Source organism: Cetorhinus maximus, chromosome 22 (genome assembly GCF_964194155.1).
Source record: "Cetorhinus maximus chromosome 22, sCetMax3.hap1.1, whole genome shotgun sequence".
Lineage (NCBI taxonomy): Eukaryota > Metazoa > Chordata > Chondrichthyes > Lamniformes > Cetorhinidae > Cetorhinus > Cetorhinus maximus.
This window is the reverse complement of record NC_135900.1, coordinates 75,767,124-75,785,916: the sequence shown is the minus strand read 5'-3', so window position 1 is coordinate 75,785,916 and position 18,793 is coordinate 75,767,124. Positions and strand designations below refer to the sequence as shown.

Sequence of the window (18,793 nt, the reverse complement as noted above, 5' to 3'; positions counted from 1 at the left end):
AACCTGGGTGTTTAAAAACATGAGATTTGTGTGCCTGCAATACAGACAAGCATGACATTCACTTTGACAGAGAGAAGTTTGCAAGGTTCTTCAGGCTTCCTGCACTGCTTCATAGGACACCCAGCATTGATGCAATTCAGAACAAGGTATTTATAGATGTGTTGCAGTGCAGTAGTTCTTTAAAATAAATAATTTTCAAAAAGGACAAAAATAAGTGTGGGTCAGTCTGCTGCAGAAAACCCGGCCCCCACCGAAAGGTTTAGATGCTTTCATTGAAGGACTTACTGGCCAGAGTTATCTTGGTACAAATGGGCCACTGTACATGGTTGAACCTGTCAGAAATTGCTATACGCTTTGACAGAACTCGGATAGAAGTTGAAGAAAATTAAAGTTGGTAGTGGAGCACAAAATGCCATGAAAATATTTCCTAAAAGACACTTTCCCATCACAATCCCCTTGAAAGGCAAGGGTAAAATTCCAAGGAAACTTGTCCTAGGATGCATTACCTTTGCTGGTGTTTGAGATGAGTGGTGAGGATGTTGACAAAGTGCTCAGGTGTAGCACCCTCGCCTTTGAGACAGAAGGTCATGGGCCCAAGTCCCAAACATAACGTAGGTCGACATTTTTATACAGTCCTGAAGGAGAGCCAAGTTGATAGTGGTGCTGTCTTTTGGTTGAGGCGTTAAACTGAGGCCTCCTCTGCCCTCAGGTGAATATAAAAGATTCCAGCCAAAAGGGGGGAGTTCTCCTAGTGTCCTGCCCAACATTTAATCCTCAATCAACACCTATCTGGCCATCACCACATTTGCTTGAGACCTTGCTCTAAGTAAATTGGTTCGTCCATTTCCTACATTACAACAGGGAATAAACTTCAACAATACTTGTTGGAATGTAAAATGCTTTGGGATTCCCTGAAAAGTCAGTAATGGCGCAATGGAAATCTAAGTCTTTCTTTTGCTCACCTCTGGATCTGCTAGCCTCTGTGATAGACCTACCACAAAGACTAGGTTCTTTTGTACAACGCGTACACTGGCCAGATGCTTGCGGTTCTCTGAGATTTTCTGTTTCCGCTCATTCTGCTTTTGTTTCTTCTCGTTTTTTATTCTCTGTAGCTCTTCTTGAGAAAGTGGTTTGTAGACTGCAGGGTCTTCTGGGTAGGGCTGGATGGACAAAATAAAAACACAATATTGGGTTTAAGATGAAAATGAAAGGGAACGAGTCTGATAATTCGTACAATATTCTACCCTGTTTCTGTGAATGACAGATTCAATGTGAGCATTTTGATGCCATAAAGTAAAACATGAGGCAAAGGTTTATTCATCAGCCACTGCTTTGCAGATGTATTTTTAAATTTGAGCCCTCCTTAGCTGTTTACAGTGCAAGCTTTTACAACATAAAATATAACATACAACACTGGTTAAACGCTCCATTTCTATTTATTCAGGAATATGAATGTAAAGCAGAAGTGGAATACCTAGAATACTCCACATGCGACGATGAACCCTAACCCAGGAACTCTCTCCCCAACAGCACTGTGGATGTTCAAGAAGGCAGCTCACAACCACCTTCTCAAGGGCAGTTAGGAATGGGCAATAAACATTGGCCTAGCCAGCAAAGCCCACATCCCTTGAATGAATAAAAAAATGAACCACAAGACAAATTAGTGAAATTGTTGGGCTAAGACCAGCTGTTACTTTACCACAACTTCACAGAATGGAAAAGGAAAACTGTAAGCTTTTTTCAGGAGAACCTTAGGTAACATTGGAAATACAAATACAATGATGATTTTTTTTTAAATAATGGTGCTGGTGCAGGTAAAACACAAGACAGATGTGATTCAGCAATTAGTCTTGCGAGTATTGCCAATTACTTACAACCACAGTAAATTCTTTACATTTTTATTTATATAAAAACTTGTAGGGATGAAACACCACTGGCAACACAACTTATCTGGAATGTATGCAAGGTCAGAATCTAAATCAATGGGCCGAAGAATGCTTTGTGAATCAAGTGCAAGAGTTTCACCATCATCACTGGATCTAGCAATTGCTCACAGTCAAATCATTTTGTGTGTTTTCCACCTGACATTTCTGGGTTGGGCAGTCAACGCAAAAATCGAAGTGTACAGTGGATTTATCGCTCACTGCAGGTACCTGAAAGGTCTCATGGGTCTCCTAGCTTAATTAGACTCCCCTGGCTTATGCTGCCACTTGACACCCACAGGAAATGCATGGCTCAATGGTAAGCCTGCGGTGAGTCACAAGGATAACATTCAGCTCTCTCATACTTGGTGGCAGAGCCGTTTTGTTGAAACCGGCAAGGTTGGCTGATTTATTGGTGTGAGTTTTCCTTGTTGCCACCCTTCCTCAGCAAATGACCTGATTAAAATGGGGCAGTTGAAAGGCATGGTGCCAGTGACAAGTGCCTATGCTCTTCTCAAATAATACTCAAAACAGGAGGAAAAATTAGGCACACCTTGTAGTTAGAGTAAATCAGGCTTCGCTTGATTCAGTTACCTCACCAAAAACTGCAACTGTCTCAAGCTTCGTCATACTTCATTTTTTTCTTGCCTCATGGGTACCAAATATTGTGCCCATAAAACGGAAACAGTTGAATTTTAATCAATTAAACATGGATTTTTCTTTTGCCCCAGTAACATAACATGCTGGGGTCCATCAAAAGACCGTGCTGACTTAATACTTGGGAGCTGATTGATTCGTTTTCTCCCCATTCATCTTGGTATGCGGCTGTCGTTGATAAGGCGAGCATTTCTTGCCCGTCCCTAGTTAACCTAGTGATACAACCGGGTGGCTTTAAGGGCACAGTTAAATGTCAACCACATTGGTGTCAGGCTCGAGTCAGATGTTGGTCAGGCTGGGGAAGGACAGCAAGTTTCCTTTCCTACAGGAACCCAGTTTCATCTTGAATGATAATCCGACAGCTTCAAGGTCACTCACTTTCACTAGTACAAGATTTTTATTTCCATATTTTTTAAAAACGGAATTAAATTCTTGAAATACATGTTGGCAATTGATCTTCAGTTATCAGTTCCATAATATAATTAGTAAACTACTGCACTCTGAATTAATCAAGTATTAATTCATACCATCATGAAGAATTTGAAAAGTTTGTAACAGTCCCTTGCGGAACTCAGTTGAGTTCTCGGTAACCAGCTTCTTTCATTTCCCACTATCTCCTGCTAATTTGGTTTAATATTCTTTCCTTCCATATAAAAATATGTAAATACAAAATAACGTGTGTTGCTGACTGCATCAGAACCAATCAGGTTACAGCAAACTAACTTACTTTTCTGCAGGCTGGACAGAGGCCATTCTCGTCTGTGCGTATACGGTGCCAACAGAAGCGACAGATCTGGTAGCCACAGGTGCATGGAAAGAAGTTGATGTCATCTATCTCAAGGGGCTCCATACAGAGAGGGCATTCGACAGGGTCCTCTTTTGTGTCAGGGCTGCGAGACATCTTCAGTGTTCACAGAATGTTCAACTTCTCACCTATAAAACTATGCAGATCGGAGTACGTTTCTGGTCTGAGAAATAAAAAAAGAAATATTAGCCACCAAAAATAGGTTGGGAGTAAGTTCACACGTGTTGAAAACACGTCCTGTTAAACGCCACTAGTCATCATGGTTTGCTTTGCTCAAACTTGAAAACCATATAGTCAAGGAAGTTAAAAGAAGGACCAACTGAAAACATGGTTTACTGGGGATGCAGCACAACAACTGTCAGTTCTATAAAAGTGGTATAGCTGAACTCAAGTCCTCTCAAGTTTCTAACGAAGGCAGAGCCCAAGGTTATCACTATCACTTCAGTGAAGATTCCAATGTGTCATGGAAAGTGAAATTATTTCGTGTAGCATATTATTTGGAGGTAAATTCCATGATTTCCATGCATACGTGTGATTTGCTTGGTCAGGGCTGCGATTCTGCTCTAAAGACTCAGACAGTGAAACTACCAGCTTCGAGCAATACACCAGTTGTTGTGGTTTTGGGAAAGTCCCACTTAAGCCAAATTGCTTCTTGCACAATCTAGCAAGCCGGATTGCTCCTGTTACAACCACAGCTAGGCACAGATTTGCACCCACAAGCACTTATTCCAAAGTTGGAGCAGCTTCTTTCCAGACACAACCCCAGTTTGGACTGAATGAATCTGCAATTGTACTGCTGGGTGCCTCTCAGTTCAAGCCAACATTATCACACATGACAACATTCCACCTTCCTAAGTGTCTAGTGACAACATTGCATACAGGATACACCATCTTTCAAGTTTGTTACATGGGATGGGAGTGGGTTCGCATGTGTGAATAGAATTATTTCCGAGTTCTACAGACTGCGTTATTAATTTTGGGCAACTTTACTTTCAGGCAGAAAGAGCACTGCATGAGACTGAATGATATGTTTGCCCATGATGATACAGCTCCTTTTCTCAGGATGGGTGGAGTGAACAGGGTAATTTCTGATTCTGATATTGCCCTGTGAACAGGAAACAGGGCAGCTATTTTTTCACAACTTCACAGATTTTACCAGACTCCAGCCAGATTGCAATCATTTCAGTATCTATCATCAGGGATCATCCAAAATTGGAATCCAGGTCCTGCGAAGTTAAGTGCCAGCTATTAGTGAAGTTCCTACAACACCACCACATATACTGAGTGTCCTCCATCACAAATATTCAAGACCCAAGTCATTTTCAGAACATTGAGCTCTCCAGTAACCTAAAGGTGATGGACACTGACTCCCTTGCCTGGACTTTAGGCCTTAACTCCTGTATGCATTTGGCAAAAGGAACTGATAATCAAGACCATTTTAAATTCGTATTTCACACTACCAGGCACAGGGAATGCAACTTGATGTTAATTCTGGATCTAACTGATCAGACTTTTGAACTGGAGTTTAACACAGAAACTGGACTGTACCTTTGTGTATATGGTCATAATGTTTAATACAGGATAACAAAAACAGAATTACCTGGAAAAACTCAGCAGGTCTGGCAGCATCGGCGGAGAAGAAAAGAGTTGACGTTTCGAGTCCTCATGACCCTTCAACAGAACTCTGTTGAAGGGTCATGAGGACTCAAAACGTCACTCTTTTCTTCTCCGCCGATGCTGCCAGACCTGCTGAGTTTTTCCAGGTAATTCTGTTTTTGTTTTGGATTTCCAGCATCCGCAGTAGTTTTTTGTTTTAATACAGGATAACGCTATTAAGTGTACAAGATGTATTTACGTCCTCAGGATGTCCCAAAGCGCATCACAACCAATATATTCCTCCCTAAAGTACAGTCAGATGCATATTTGTTGCCAATTGCTCACAGCAAGGAGCCAAAAATAGCAATGAGATGAATAATCAGTTAAAACGTTTTTGGTATTATTGGGTGAGGGGTCAATATAGGTGTTACATTATAATCGTGAATACACTTCAAAAGTAATTCATCGGATGCTCAGCGTTGGGGCATCCTGAAGACATGAAAGGCGCTGCATAAATGCAAGTCTGTTCTTTCTTTGAGCAAGGCACTGGGAAATTTTGTTCAGATTGTATCAAACATCTTACACATCCACCCTAACAGGATGAACTTCGGTAAACATGTCACTTGAAGGAGGACACAGCACCAATATAGCATGCCCTCAGAAAAGTAATGAGCTATCAGGTAATGGTATCCTGGAAGGGGTATGTAGCGTGCTCCAGAAGCAAGGGTACTACCAAATGAGCCCAAGAAACAAAGCTATTTACAAATATCTATTAGGCACCAGGTTGGTCATTTAATAGCATGTTAAGATTCGCTTCCACGCTTAAGCATTACTTGCAAACTCCTTGTTGGGGCACAAAACCATATGTCTTGCACAGCTTCTCATGCCATACCTAGGTAGTCATTCTTAATTTGACCCTACAGACTGGGTGCTGCCAGTGATATAACTTTGAAGAGCATCATTGCACATTCTGACCTGATGATCATATAACACAGCTCACAGACAGAACGAGGGGCTTGATACATTCCCACCTGGAGAATGTGAGCAGTTCTGGGCACCACATCTTAAGGAGATTTTATTGGTCTTGGAGGGATGAATTCTAGAGCTACTCGAATGATATACTTACACCCTTGGTGTCAAGCTGAGTAAAGATTACACAAACATACTTGCTGGAATTAAGAAGGTGAAGTGGCGATTTGATTCAACTTTCCAGGATATTAAGCAGTAGATAGGCAGAAGCTATTTCTGCTGGTTGGGTAGTCTAGAATTAGGGGCCATAGCTTAAAAATTAGTGACGAAACTTTCAGAAGTCAAATTAAGCAATATTTCTGCACACAAAAGAATAGTGGAAGTTTGGAACTCTCATCTGCTAATGCAATTGATGCTAGATTAATTTTTAATTTTAAAACAGATTGAGAGCTTTTGCTAACCAAGGTATGAAGGGGAACGGAGAAAGATTTATGGAGTGAAGTCGCAGATCAGCCCTGATCGTGGAACAGGATCCAGGGGCTAAATGGCCTATCATGTTCCTACAACCTGTTAAAATAATGGGTTTACATTATTGCCATGGGCCCATGCTCACTTGGAACTTGGTTAAGGCTCAGAAAACTCCCATGATCAACAGCATGGAACAAAACCTCACTTGTCAACCTGGGCTGCTTTTACATTGGATTGTAGCAGCAAAACAATGCTTCAACCCAACCCCATCAAAACTGCTCCTGATATGCAGCAAAGCACCACAGGAAAGGCACTGATGCTCCCATAATGTAACCAAATCTGAGTCGTGACTAACAAGCATGCAGATTCAACTGTCTCCTAGCCAAACCGTTATGGGTTAGGCTCGGACAAGCAACTTTTTCCCATCCTTCGTTGCCGGGTAATCTGCGACCCAGATAAACTGAGATGCCTGGACAGCATCGGTTTTAAAGAAGAAAAATACAAGAGGCCGCGCTCTAGCTAAATTTGTACTAAAAATCAGCAGGGCTGTATCAGAGAACTTACTGCGGCAGTTGTGCTATATCATGTGCCAATTGGAAGATTTTTTCACCTGCAGTTTATACAATGATCCCTATTGCTCCCTTCACAGAGCACAGGCCTCCGTTGTCATCTGCTTCATGCATCCCTCCAGGTGCAACCAGTAGGATTCAAGGAACCATGACCAAAGCTATGGCCTGTTTTCTTTCCCCTGAATGGTATCGGGCAGAGTGCGTTGTGATGGGGGTTATTCTCCTCTTTTTGGAGAGTATGGTATTTTTAGCATAGCTTGCAGAGAGGGAATACACAAACTAGCCCACATTCACCGATACAAAAAGCACCTTCCAGTTCATCCCTAAGTGAGTCATTGTATCTTGTTACAAGAAGCAACCATGCAACATTATAATACTTTAATTAATTGAGATTGGTGTCAGTTGCCTGATCGTCTAACCACACAGTATATTGGCCACTTTTAATTGTACCTGGAGCTGCTCAAAATCTGAAGTTAAAACAGGGAACACCAAAAATAGACAAGTCATTTTATGAGCAGGGGGTGAGAAGAGATGGGTTAGACATGTCAGATGAAAATCAGAGTTATCTTGCCTTTCCTCTTTTTATAGATGCCAGTAGGCATGTGTATTTGTATTGTTATCTGATCTCATCTTCCTGCTGAGATTTCAGTTTCACACTGTTCAAACTTTCAGGTCAGCGTGCAACTGTTAATATTTACTTGTGCGTTTCTACACAAGCAGTCCTACGCTTTGTACTGCTCTATCCACAGCCAAGTGACTTGGACAAAGTTGCATTTCAAAACTCGTTTCACCACTGATAAAAGTTGTTCGCCTGGAGTCATGGGTGCAGGGACTTGGCCATTGTCTCACCCAAATTTCAATGGATGACTCTTGCTGGGATTTCCCACAAGTAGCATTACCAATGCTTGACTCAAGCTATGAACAGTGACAGACTGGAGGAGTTTATCACAGCCAATGTGCAATTCTGCAGAAACCCTGTGATTTCTTCCGCCCAGCCCAAGCTCAGGCAGGTCAGGCAGCAACATCATGTTGCCACAGCTGATATCAACTAACAGAGCAGAGTGGGAATTCAAGCTGGAACCGCCTGCTCAGTGTGGTGGTGCTGCAACATCTGCCCTTGCTGGGAGATAGAAAATGACATCTCAGGTTGCATGTGCTGGGTTTGACTAGAACAGTTTGATAAACATTTATGGACATTTCATAAGAAAATAGGTGCCAAAGTAGGTCTTTTGGCCTCTCTGCCATTCAATAAGATATGGCTCAGCTGATTGTGGGTGGCCTTGACTCAACTTTCTTATCAGCCCTCCATAACCTGACTCCACTGTTGATCAAAAATCTGTTGAACTTAGCCTTGAATATATTCAATGACCTAGCCTCCACTGCTCCCTGGGGTTGTGAATTTCAAAGACTAACGACCATCTGAAAAGAAATTCCTCCTCATTTCCATTTTAAATGGAGACCCAATATTTTTAAATTGTTCCAAGTTCTAGATTCCCCCAAGAGGGGAAACATCATCTCAGCATCTACTCTGTCGGGCCCCTCAGAATCTTATATGTTTCAATAAGATCACCTCTCTTTCTTCTAAACTCCCAATTGTATAGGCCCAACCTGCTCAACCTTTGCTCATAAAGACAACCCCTGCACCCTAGGATTCAGCCTTGTGAACCATCTCTAAACTGCCTCCAATGCAAGTATACCCCTCCTTAAAATGAGCAGAATGTCGGATGTGGTATCACCAGTACCCTGCATAGCTGTAACAAGACCTTCCTACTCCATTCCCCTTGCAATAAAACCAGTTTGGCAGTACCACCCTCAGTTCCTTTAACTTCTTGGTCCAAGGCAAATTGTGCAAGTCTTTGGTTGAATCTCCTACTCAAAAAGTTTAAAATTAGCACAGCAAGCTCAAGCCAGACATAAGAAAGCACAGAAATTCAATGACCTTGATCTCCATCAACAAAACTGGTACCAAGTGGACAGGTATTGGATGTAATCAAGACCAGAGATTTTGTTCGACTTGGAGAAAACTTTGTCAATACACGGCAGATTGCTTTTAGTGCCACCTCAAGTCCAGGACTTGCAAGAATTCTTTAACCTAGAAGGAAGAGTGCTACTCTACAGATATCAGATACTTGGATCAAAACCTCAAGTATAAAATCACCCTTTACTATCCCCGTCACTGAAGGTGGGTGGAGATAATGTTTTCACCTGTTTGCTAGTCTGTTTGGTCTGTCAACAATATATCTCAAAAACTAATGGACGGATTTCAACAAAACTTGGTACACAGATGAGGTATGGCCCAAAGAAGAACTGATCAGTTTTTGGTAAAGAGTTAGGTTTGGATCCAAGTCTGGAATTTTTAAAAGGATCCATGAACTTTGGGAGATGAGGCAAACTGATTTTAAGGAATGTTGTGAGTTGTTTCAGCTGCTGTGGTGGAATTTGTCTTAGCTGTCAAAATATGTGCAGAATTTTCAGAGCAGGTTGTTTTGTGGACTGGTCTTAAGCCTCTTTGGTAAGATGGAAGCTCTTTTTAAAAAAAATTATTTTTCAGTTTTGTAGTTGCAGAGCATCAACCAGGCAGGGAAAAGCCTCAAAGGAAGAGTTGTGTAATTGTAATAACATTAACACAATGTGGAGGAGGAGGTGATATGTGTTCTACTGAGTGCCCTCTTCATTTGTTGCTCTCAAATCAACTTTGAGACTGTTCTTTCTGGCCCTCCCCAACAAAAATTTTCCACTTAATCTTAATATCCATTTCAATAATTAAAATTGTCAATTTTCATTTTACAAAAAATATGCTTTATGTCTAAATCTTAAATTTTATGTTGAGCTTAAATTTTACCCTTTACTCCCACAAATCCTTGAGTACTAGCACTTCAGGTGATCAGGTTAGCAGTCAGCCTTAAATGGCAAAGGATGTGGGAGTGGAGAAAACAACTTAGGAAAGCTGGGAAAGTTTACAATAGATCTTGAGCATGATCTCTCAGACAACTGCTCAACATGTGTACTTAACACAGAAGTATTTCCCAAAAGGTTGTAATGTTGGAGCATGTTGCAACACCTTATCAACTTAATTTACCCACACAACTGCACTCGAAATGTAATGCTTGTCTCATGCTTTGCGACATCTGGGATCATGGGCTACATAAATGTAAGTTAATCCTTTTTTTCTCACTTTGACCACTAGTAAACACCCAGGTGCAACCTTCAATACAATTAGCTGACAGGCATTTTGGAAAATTTGTTCTAAAACAAGTGAAGCAGTAGAAAAGAGATCAACACAGGTTTCTTGTGTGGCAAACAGGTAAACCTATCAAATGCTCATCAGTGCACAGAGAACAGTTTTCTGCCAATAGTGCAATTTCACAAAATAGGGCAAGATATCCCTTTCTACAATTGTACAGGGCATTGGTGAGACAACATCATTGGTGAGTATTATGTGCAGATTTAGTTTCCTTACTTAAATCGGGATATGTTTGCATTGGAAACAGTTCAGAGAAAATTCAATTGGCTGGTCCTTGGGGTGAAGAGTTTATCATATATGAGGAAAGGTTGAGCAGGTTGGGCTGATACTCATTCAAGTTTAGAAGAATAAGAGGTAATGGCTGTTCTGATTGCGTCCTTAACTCCACTTTCTGCCTGTCCCCCAAAAGTCCTGGTTTCCCAGGCAGGTGAATGCTGTGTGGATAGAGAGTAAACCACGTCTTCTGCTGTGATTGCCAAGCCTGTGACGAGAGGCCTGTTGGCCAAATGTTTACGGTTTCACTTGGCTGTGGCTTTTACTTTAGCTTTTGGTACCTTCCAAGTTTGTAGTAGGTGATTCCAGGAAGAGAGCATATACTGACTTCGGTAAGAAATGTGATGCCATGAAAGCATTTGAAGACATGAGGAACGCTGCTGTGTTTGAAAGTGTGAAGCCAAAGAAGTAAATTCTTTCAAAGGAAACTTGGAACGAGTGACAGGATTGCTCCTCCAATACAGACTGGGAAATGGAGACAAAAGGATATACGTTGTGTATTCTGTACCTGATGTGTAAAGAAAACATTTAACTTTCTCACTATTAAAAAAACTTTGACTGTCCTGTCTATCAAAAATGTGTATAAAGCTGCCTTAATCTCTGCTGCCTGCATTTAACCAGCCATACTGAATGTATATGATTGGTCACGAGAAAATGTACACAGAGCTCAATGTACACAAATCCATTGACTCGAGATACCTCCAAGGGAAAAGCAGCTGAATCACAGCAATGCCTTCAAAATCAGCCTCCCCCTTTACACCTACTGACGACGGTTTCATGCCTCACTTGATGTAATATACAGTGAGGTGACAAATCATCTTTCAACTTCTGAAGTTGCCATCCATGTTTTTTGTTTCTACCTCCTACCAAGGGCCTGTGATTAAGTAATCATCTGCTACTTTTACATGGCAAAAAATGCAACATCACAAATCGTTTACACATCATTGCCTCAGTGCTGCAACTTCACAGGCATTTATTCCTATTCTTCAGAACCCCTCTGCTTTCCAGCAATAAGCAGACTTAAAGTGTCAAACAGAAGTGACATCTGGTGCCACTTGAATTAAGACTAGGATTTATATAACATCCCATCACATTCCAGGTACTTTCAATGATTAACATCTCTACTCAAATACAGTAACTTTCCTGGCAAATGCAAAGCAGGATCCTATAAACAACAGTGAGATTAGTGACCCTCAGCCCCCCCCTCCATCCTGACCAACCTGCATCGCTGTCCTTACCTGTCGCTGGCTCAAAATCTAAGAACTCCCTACCTAACAGCACTGAGAACACCTTCGCCACCACCTTCTCAAGGGTAACTAAGGATAGGCAATAAACATTGGCCTTGCTAGCGATACCCATATCATGAGAATGGAAAAAAGGCCTATTTTGTTAGTGCTGGTTGAGGGATAAATCTTAACCAAGGCACAATAATTCTGTCCTTTTTAAAATATCACTGGGGGGTTGTTAATGGTCACCTGAAGCACCAAAGGCCTTTGTTTCATATCTTAACTGAATGATAGCATCTCCAGTAAACCTGAACAGCAAGATTCAATTCTCAGGCTGTGCTGAGTTAGTTGAGCTCATCTAGAGCAACAGCTGTGAGCCTCCGATAGCCTGGAAGACCAGCCAGGGTTCTCAGGCCTGACAGCTACATAACTTACTTAACCTCTGGAGATTTTAAACATACGGGAGATCTACTTCCTTTCCTCAAACTGGATTTCCTCTCAATTTTGGTCACATATTTGTGGTGAGGTTTACCACAGTGAGTTGGTAGGTCACAGTTCCTTGATCAATTTTGCTGTCAATTACACTGTATAGTTGCAGCCTCTGACCACTGGGTGATGCCATGAGGTGAGTTTTTGAAGTTGTATCTTCATTAGTCAATGGACAACAGGCAATTTACTCAATGCACAAAGTTCCTTCTTATTTCCTCAAACATAAACTGAACCAACTCGCAGAGCTTCTATCCAAACTTACATCCAATATAATGCAATAACTACTGCTGTAGGATGGGATGGGTAATTCAAATGCACAATCCTATAACATTGATTATACAAAAAGCACAGACTATGGAAATGAGCCATCTGCGATAATTCAGAGTATCAATCGTAAAAGGCATTGCCAAAGCCTTGACCTTGAAGAATTATTTCTTAAAAGAACATTGATATTTAATGTTACAAACATCTCAAAGGGCAAGTTGTTAGAACTTATTTCTAAAGCAGTTATTTATGGTAGTAATTCCTAGTTGAAGAATCTTGAGATTCTACTGATTCTGGACAGTACGCCAAAATTGCCCTCCACTGACCCGTGATGCCTCAGGGCTACAGCAGTTTAAAAGCTGCTGCCTTTCTGGAACTGAGCAATATAGCTTAACAAACAAGTCCAGCTGCATCTCAAGCTTTATGAAACCATAACCTATAAAAAGCTCACCTGCTTTATGGCCAGGCTTACTAGAAACACAGAACAGGAGGCCATTTGGCCCGTCTTTCCCATTTTAAGAACTATCCAATTAATCCCACTCCCTTGTGCTTTACTGTAACTCTTAATTGTTTCCAGTATTTATTCAGTCCTCTTTTGAAAGTTACTATTCAATCTTCCAGGCAATGCATTCCAGATCATGACAACTTGTGTAAGAGTTTTTCCCCTCATATCAGCTCTGGCACTTTTGCCAATCACATTAAAATCAGTCCTCTGGTGACCGACTCTTGTGTCGCTGCAAACAGTTTCTCCTTATTCACTCAATCAAAACAAGACAAGATTTTAAACACCTCATCAAGTCTCCTCTTAATCTTCTCTGCTCCAGTTTCTCTAGACTTCCAATTTAACCGAATACCTCATCACTGATACCATTCCAGTAAATCCCCTCTGTTCCCTCTCCAAAAAAAATTATATTCTTCCTAAAGAGTGGTGCCCAGTATTGAACACCATGCTCCAGCTGAGGCATAACCAGTGTTTTATCAAAGTTTAGCAGAATTTTGTACCCTCTGTCTCTAGTAATCAAGTCAAATAACCATATGTTTTCTTACAACAGCAAAATGCCACAAGTTCTGTAAATCTGAAATAAAAGCAGAAATTGCTGCAAACACTCAGGTCAGGCATCTATTGAGAGAAACAGAGTTAACGTTGATGAAAATTCACCTCCACAGATGCTGCTTAACCTGCTGAATGTTGAGCATTTTCCTTTTTTAAACAAACCGTCTCAATTGATACTTAAAGGATTTGTATACACACACCCCAGATTGTTCTTGCACCCCTTTGAAGTTACACCATTTACTTTATATTGCCTTCATGCTTTCTACCAAAATATATCACTCCACACTACAGTGTTAAATTTCATTTGCCTGCAAATTTAAGTCTATGTTCCCCTGAACCAGTTGCTGTCCTCCTCATGGTTAATTACGTTTAAGTTTTGTCTCATCTGCAAATGTTGAAATTATGCCTTGTATACCTAAGCCCAGCTCATGAATATAAACCAAAAGGAATAGTAGCTCCAACACTAACCTCCAGGTGACACCCCTGTATTTGCCCCCAGTCTGAAATACAACATTTTGCCTCTACTCTTCGCTTGTTACTTGGTTAATTTCATATCCATGCTGCATCCATCTCTTCAATGCCATGGGTTTGAATTAACCTAACTGATTACATGGTATTTTATCAAACCATGACTGCAAATATAAGTCTAGTCTGGTTTGATTAAGCATCATGATTGACATCAAGGCAGCACTTGACCGAGCGTGGCATCAGGGAGCCCTAGCAAAACTAGGGAATCGGAGGAAAAAATCTCTGCTGGCTGGAGTCCTGCCTAGAACAAAGGAAGATGGTTGTGGTTCTTGCAGTCATCTCAGTCCCAGGACATCATTGCAGGAGTTCCTCAGGATAGTGTCCCAGGCACAACCACCTTCATCAGCTGCTTCATCAATGACCTTCCTTCCATCATAAGGTCAGAAGTGGGGATGTTCGCTGATGATTGCACAATGTTCAGCACCATTCACAACTCTTCAGATACTGAAGCAGCCTATGTCCAAATGCAGCAAGACCTGGACAATATCCAGGCTTGGGCCAACAAGTGACAAGTAACATTTGCGCCACACAAGTGTCAAGACAATAATCACCTCCAACAAGAGAGAATCTAGCCAGTGCCCCTTGACATACAATGGCATTACCATCGCTGAATCCCCCACTATCAACATCCTGCGGGTTATCATTGACCAGAATCTGAACTAGCCATATAAATACTGTGGCCACAAGACAGGTCAGAGACCAGGAATCCTGTGGCGAGTAACTCATCTCCTGACCCCCTAAAGCCTGTTCACCATTTACAAGGCACAGGTCAGGAGTATGATGGAATACTCTTCACTGGCCTGGATGAGCACAGCTCTAACAGCGCTCAAGAAGCTTGGCACCATCCAGGACAAAGCAACCTGCTTGTTTGGCACCACATCCACAAACATTCACTTCCTGCACCACTGATGCACACTACAAGGTGCACTGCAGGAACTCACAAGGCTCCTTAGACAGCACCTTCTAAACCCACAACTGCAACCATCGAGAAGGACAAGGGCAACAGACACATGGGAATACCACCACCTGGAAATTCATCTCCAAGTCACCCACCATCCTGTCCTGGAAATATATCACCGTCCCTTCATTGTTGCTGGATCAAAATCCTGGAACTCCCTCCCTAACAGCACTGTGGGTGTACCTACACCACAAGGACTGCAGCGTTTAAGAAGGCAGCTCTCCACCACTTTCAAGGGCAATTAGGGATGGGCAATAAATGCTAGCCTAGCCAATGACACCCACATCTCATGAATGAATTAAAAAAACGCCTTTTGAAAGCCCATATACACTCAACCTCACTACCATCAACTGACTTTGAAGAACTCAATCAAGTTAGTCAAACATCTTTTGCTTCCAACAAATCCATGCGGATTATTAGTCCACATTTTACCACGTGCCAATTAACTTTGTCAGAATTATTTTATCTCAAATTGTGAACACTATCAGAGCATGTTATGGCATGGGCTAGTTTTACTGAACTGGATTATGAAGAATCTCAGGTTGCTCACTTACTTGCCTTGGAGCCACAAGAGTAAGATTAAACACCGCTTTAGGATGCAATCTCAGCCAAGACTCCAATGCAATACTCAGTGCTGTCCTGCAGGGTAGATGTTAAAATGGGGTCTTGACTGTTTTTCCAGTTCAGGTGGATGTCAAAGATCCCATAGCACAACTTGAAAAATAGGGACTTGTCCTAGTACATTCCTCCCTCAACGAGGAAATTATAGAGAAGTGCAAGAATTTTAGAGCACTGTTAGTTTTAATGGGGGACTTCAATTATCCTAGGATAGATTGGGATAGCGAAGTGAAAAGAGTTGAGTGGGGCAAGAATTCCTAGTGTGTTCAGAACAATTTTCTACATCAGTATATTTCCAGTCCAACAAGAAAGGAGGCATTGCTGGACCTTGTTCTTCACAATGAGGTGGGGCAAGTGGATCAAGTGTCAGTCAGTGTACGTTAAGGGAACAGGTTTAGGCTGGCTATGGAGAAGGACAATGGGCAACCCAGAGTAAGAATAATGAACTGGGGCAGGGCAAACTTCAATGTGTTATGAATGGATCTGGCCCAAATAAATCGGAATCAAAAATTCACAGGCTAAACTGTAACTGAACAACAGGCTACCTTCAAAGAAGAGATAGTTAGGGAATATTTAAGTTATATTCCCATGACAGGGAATGGATAATTAAAGGGATAGAAGGTGAAGTCAAAAAGGATGCATATATAGATATCGTGTGTATAATATAATTGAGAAACCGGCTCAATACAAAAGGTTCTGAGGGAAACTGAACAAACAAACCAGAGAAACGAAGAGAAGGGAGAGTAAAAGAGATTGGCATCTAACATAAAAGGGGATCCAAAGTCTTCCATTGGCATATAAATGGTAAATGGGTGGTTAAGGAGGATTACGGACCTAAAAGGGGATTTACTTTGCATCTGTCGTTACCAACTAAGATGCTGCTGCTCAAGTCGTGGCAAAAGAAGGGCGAGTTGAGACACTTGATGGGCTTAAAAGTGAGTTTGCATTTTAAAAATAGGTTTAAAGGAGAAGAATTAGATAGGTTGGCTGTACCTAAAGTTAAGTTACCAGGGCCAGATGGGATGCATCCAACAATACTGATGCAAATAAGGGCAGAAAAAAATGTGTAGGTACTGATCACAATCTTCCAATATTCCTTAGATACAGTGGTAGGGCCAGAGGACGGGAGAATTACAAATGTTATACCCTTGTTCAAAAAAGGGTGTAAGGATATACCTAGCAACTACAGGCCAGTCAGTTTAACTTCAATGGTGGGAAAGCTTTTAGAAATAATAATTCAGGACAAAATTAAGTCACTTGGACAAGTGTGGATTAATTAGGGAAAGCCAGCAGAGATTTGCCAAATGGTATTTAACTGACTTGCTTGAGATTTTTGATGAGGTAACAGAGATGCTGCTGCAGTAATGCTGTTGATGTGTTGACATGGACTTCCAGAAGGCATTTGAAGAAGTGAACAACAGAGTTGTGAGCAAAGTTAGAGCTCATGGAATAAAAAGGGACAGTGGCAACATAAACACAAAATTGGCAGGGTAACAGGAAACTGTAGTGGTGAAAGGTTGTATTTTTTGGACTGGAGGAAGCTATATAGTGGGATCCATGATATTCCAAACCTAGACCTTGGTGTACAGGGCACAAATTCAAAATTTGCAGATGACACGAAACTTGGAAATATTGTGAACTGTGGAGAGAATAGTGTTAAACATCAAAAAGAAATAGACAGGTTGGCGGAAAGGGTGGAGGAGTGGCAGATGAAATTTAGTGCAGAGAAGTGAGATTCCTTTTGGTTAGAAGAGGAGAGACAATATAAAGGGTACAATGCCAAAGCGGGTGCAGAAGCAGAGACACCTGGGGGTATTTTAGCACAAACCATTGAAAGTGGCAGGACAGGTTGAGAGAGTGGTTAAAAAGGTATCATGGATCCTGGGCTTTCTCAAGGGCCATAGAGTACCAAAGGAAGGAAGATATGATGAGCTGGTTTGGCCACATCTGGAGTACTGCATCCAGTTCTGGGCACCACACTTTAGGAAGGATGTGAAGGCCTTGGAGAAGCAGCAGAAAAGATTCACAAGAATGGTTCCAGGGATGAGGAACTTCAGTTATGTGGATAGATTGGAGAAGCTAGGACTATTCTCCTTGAAGAGAAGGTTGCTAAGTATTCAAAATTATGGGGGATCTTGACATAGTAGATCGAGAGAACATGTCTCATTGATGGATGGATAGAGAACCAGAAGACACCAATTTAAGGTAATTAACAAAACAAGCAATGGCGACATAGAACAAACTTTTTTAAAAACGCAGGTCGTGGTTCGGATCTGCAATGCACTGCCTGCGAGTGTGGTGGAGGCAGATTCAATCATGGTTTACAAAAGAGAATTGGACCATTATCTGAAGAGGTAAAATTTGTAGGGATATGGGAAAAAGGCATGGCACGAGGTCAATTGCTCTTGAGGAGAACTGGCACAAACACAACAGGTCCAATGGTCTGTTTTTCATGTTCTTGCTTTTGGACAGAGTTGTTCATTATTCTACCATTTATACTCACTCTGGACAAATGCTTTGTTTCTTTGCTGTAACCACTGCCATCCCCTTTGCCTTTCGTTCCATGACATCTTGCCATTAATGTCTTCTGCCCTCTACCCTATCCCAGACTTTTCCTTTTGTTCTTCCTCGTGCCCACTCCCCACCACCTACTGCATAAAACCCATCATATTTCTACCTTCCTTCAGTTCTGAAGAGTCATATGCGACTTGCAACATTAACTCTGTTTCTCTCTCCACAGATGCTGCTAGACCAGTTGTGTATTTCCACACTTAGTTTCTATTTTATGTTGGACTGCCTCCTTCTATGCAATAACCATTTTATTATTCTATGGCTCTACTGTAGACAAGTACATCACTAGTTCACGCCACTGGAATTCTGCGAACAGTCACCAGTTCGAGAGCAGAAATTGCATTCTTATATACAGGGAAATTTTCACTTTGTCACAGTTCTCACTATGTAATATATTCATACAAGAAAATAACACACATTTAAGTAAACATGGTTTAACCTTGTGGCAACATACTTCTTGTGAGATGCCTGGCCTATAATGCGAATCCAGTTCCACACAAATGTGGTTGATTCTTAACTGCCCTCTGAAGTTAACTAACCTGTAAGCTATGAGGGCACAAGGTAGGAGGGCATGAGAGAGAG

The 18,793-nt window shown here is 41.5% G+C and overlaps 1 protein-coding gene across 4 annotated transcripts in view; it reads right to left on the bottom strand.

Moving 5' to 3' along the window:
• Positions 1-18,793, bottom strand: part of cnot4b (CCR4-NOT transcription complex, subunit 4b) — a 143,711-nt gene that overhangs the window by 82,765 nt on the left and 42,153 nt on the right. For all 4 annotated transcript variants that reach the window (XM_078568535.1, XM_078568537.1, XM_078568536.1 and 1 more), the window contains exons 2-3: positions 3,307-3,547; positions 963-1,160 (exon numbers count right to left, since the gene is read on the bottom strand). In XM_078568535.1, the coding sequence (XP_078424661.1) occupies positions 963-1,160; positions 3,307-3,480 (372 nt within the window). In that variant the 5' untranslated portion in view covers positions 3,481-3,547. The remainder of the gene's footprint in view (positions 1-962; positions 1,161-3,306; positions 3,548-18,793) is intronic.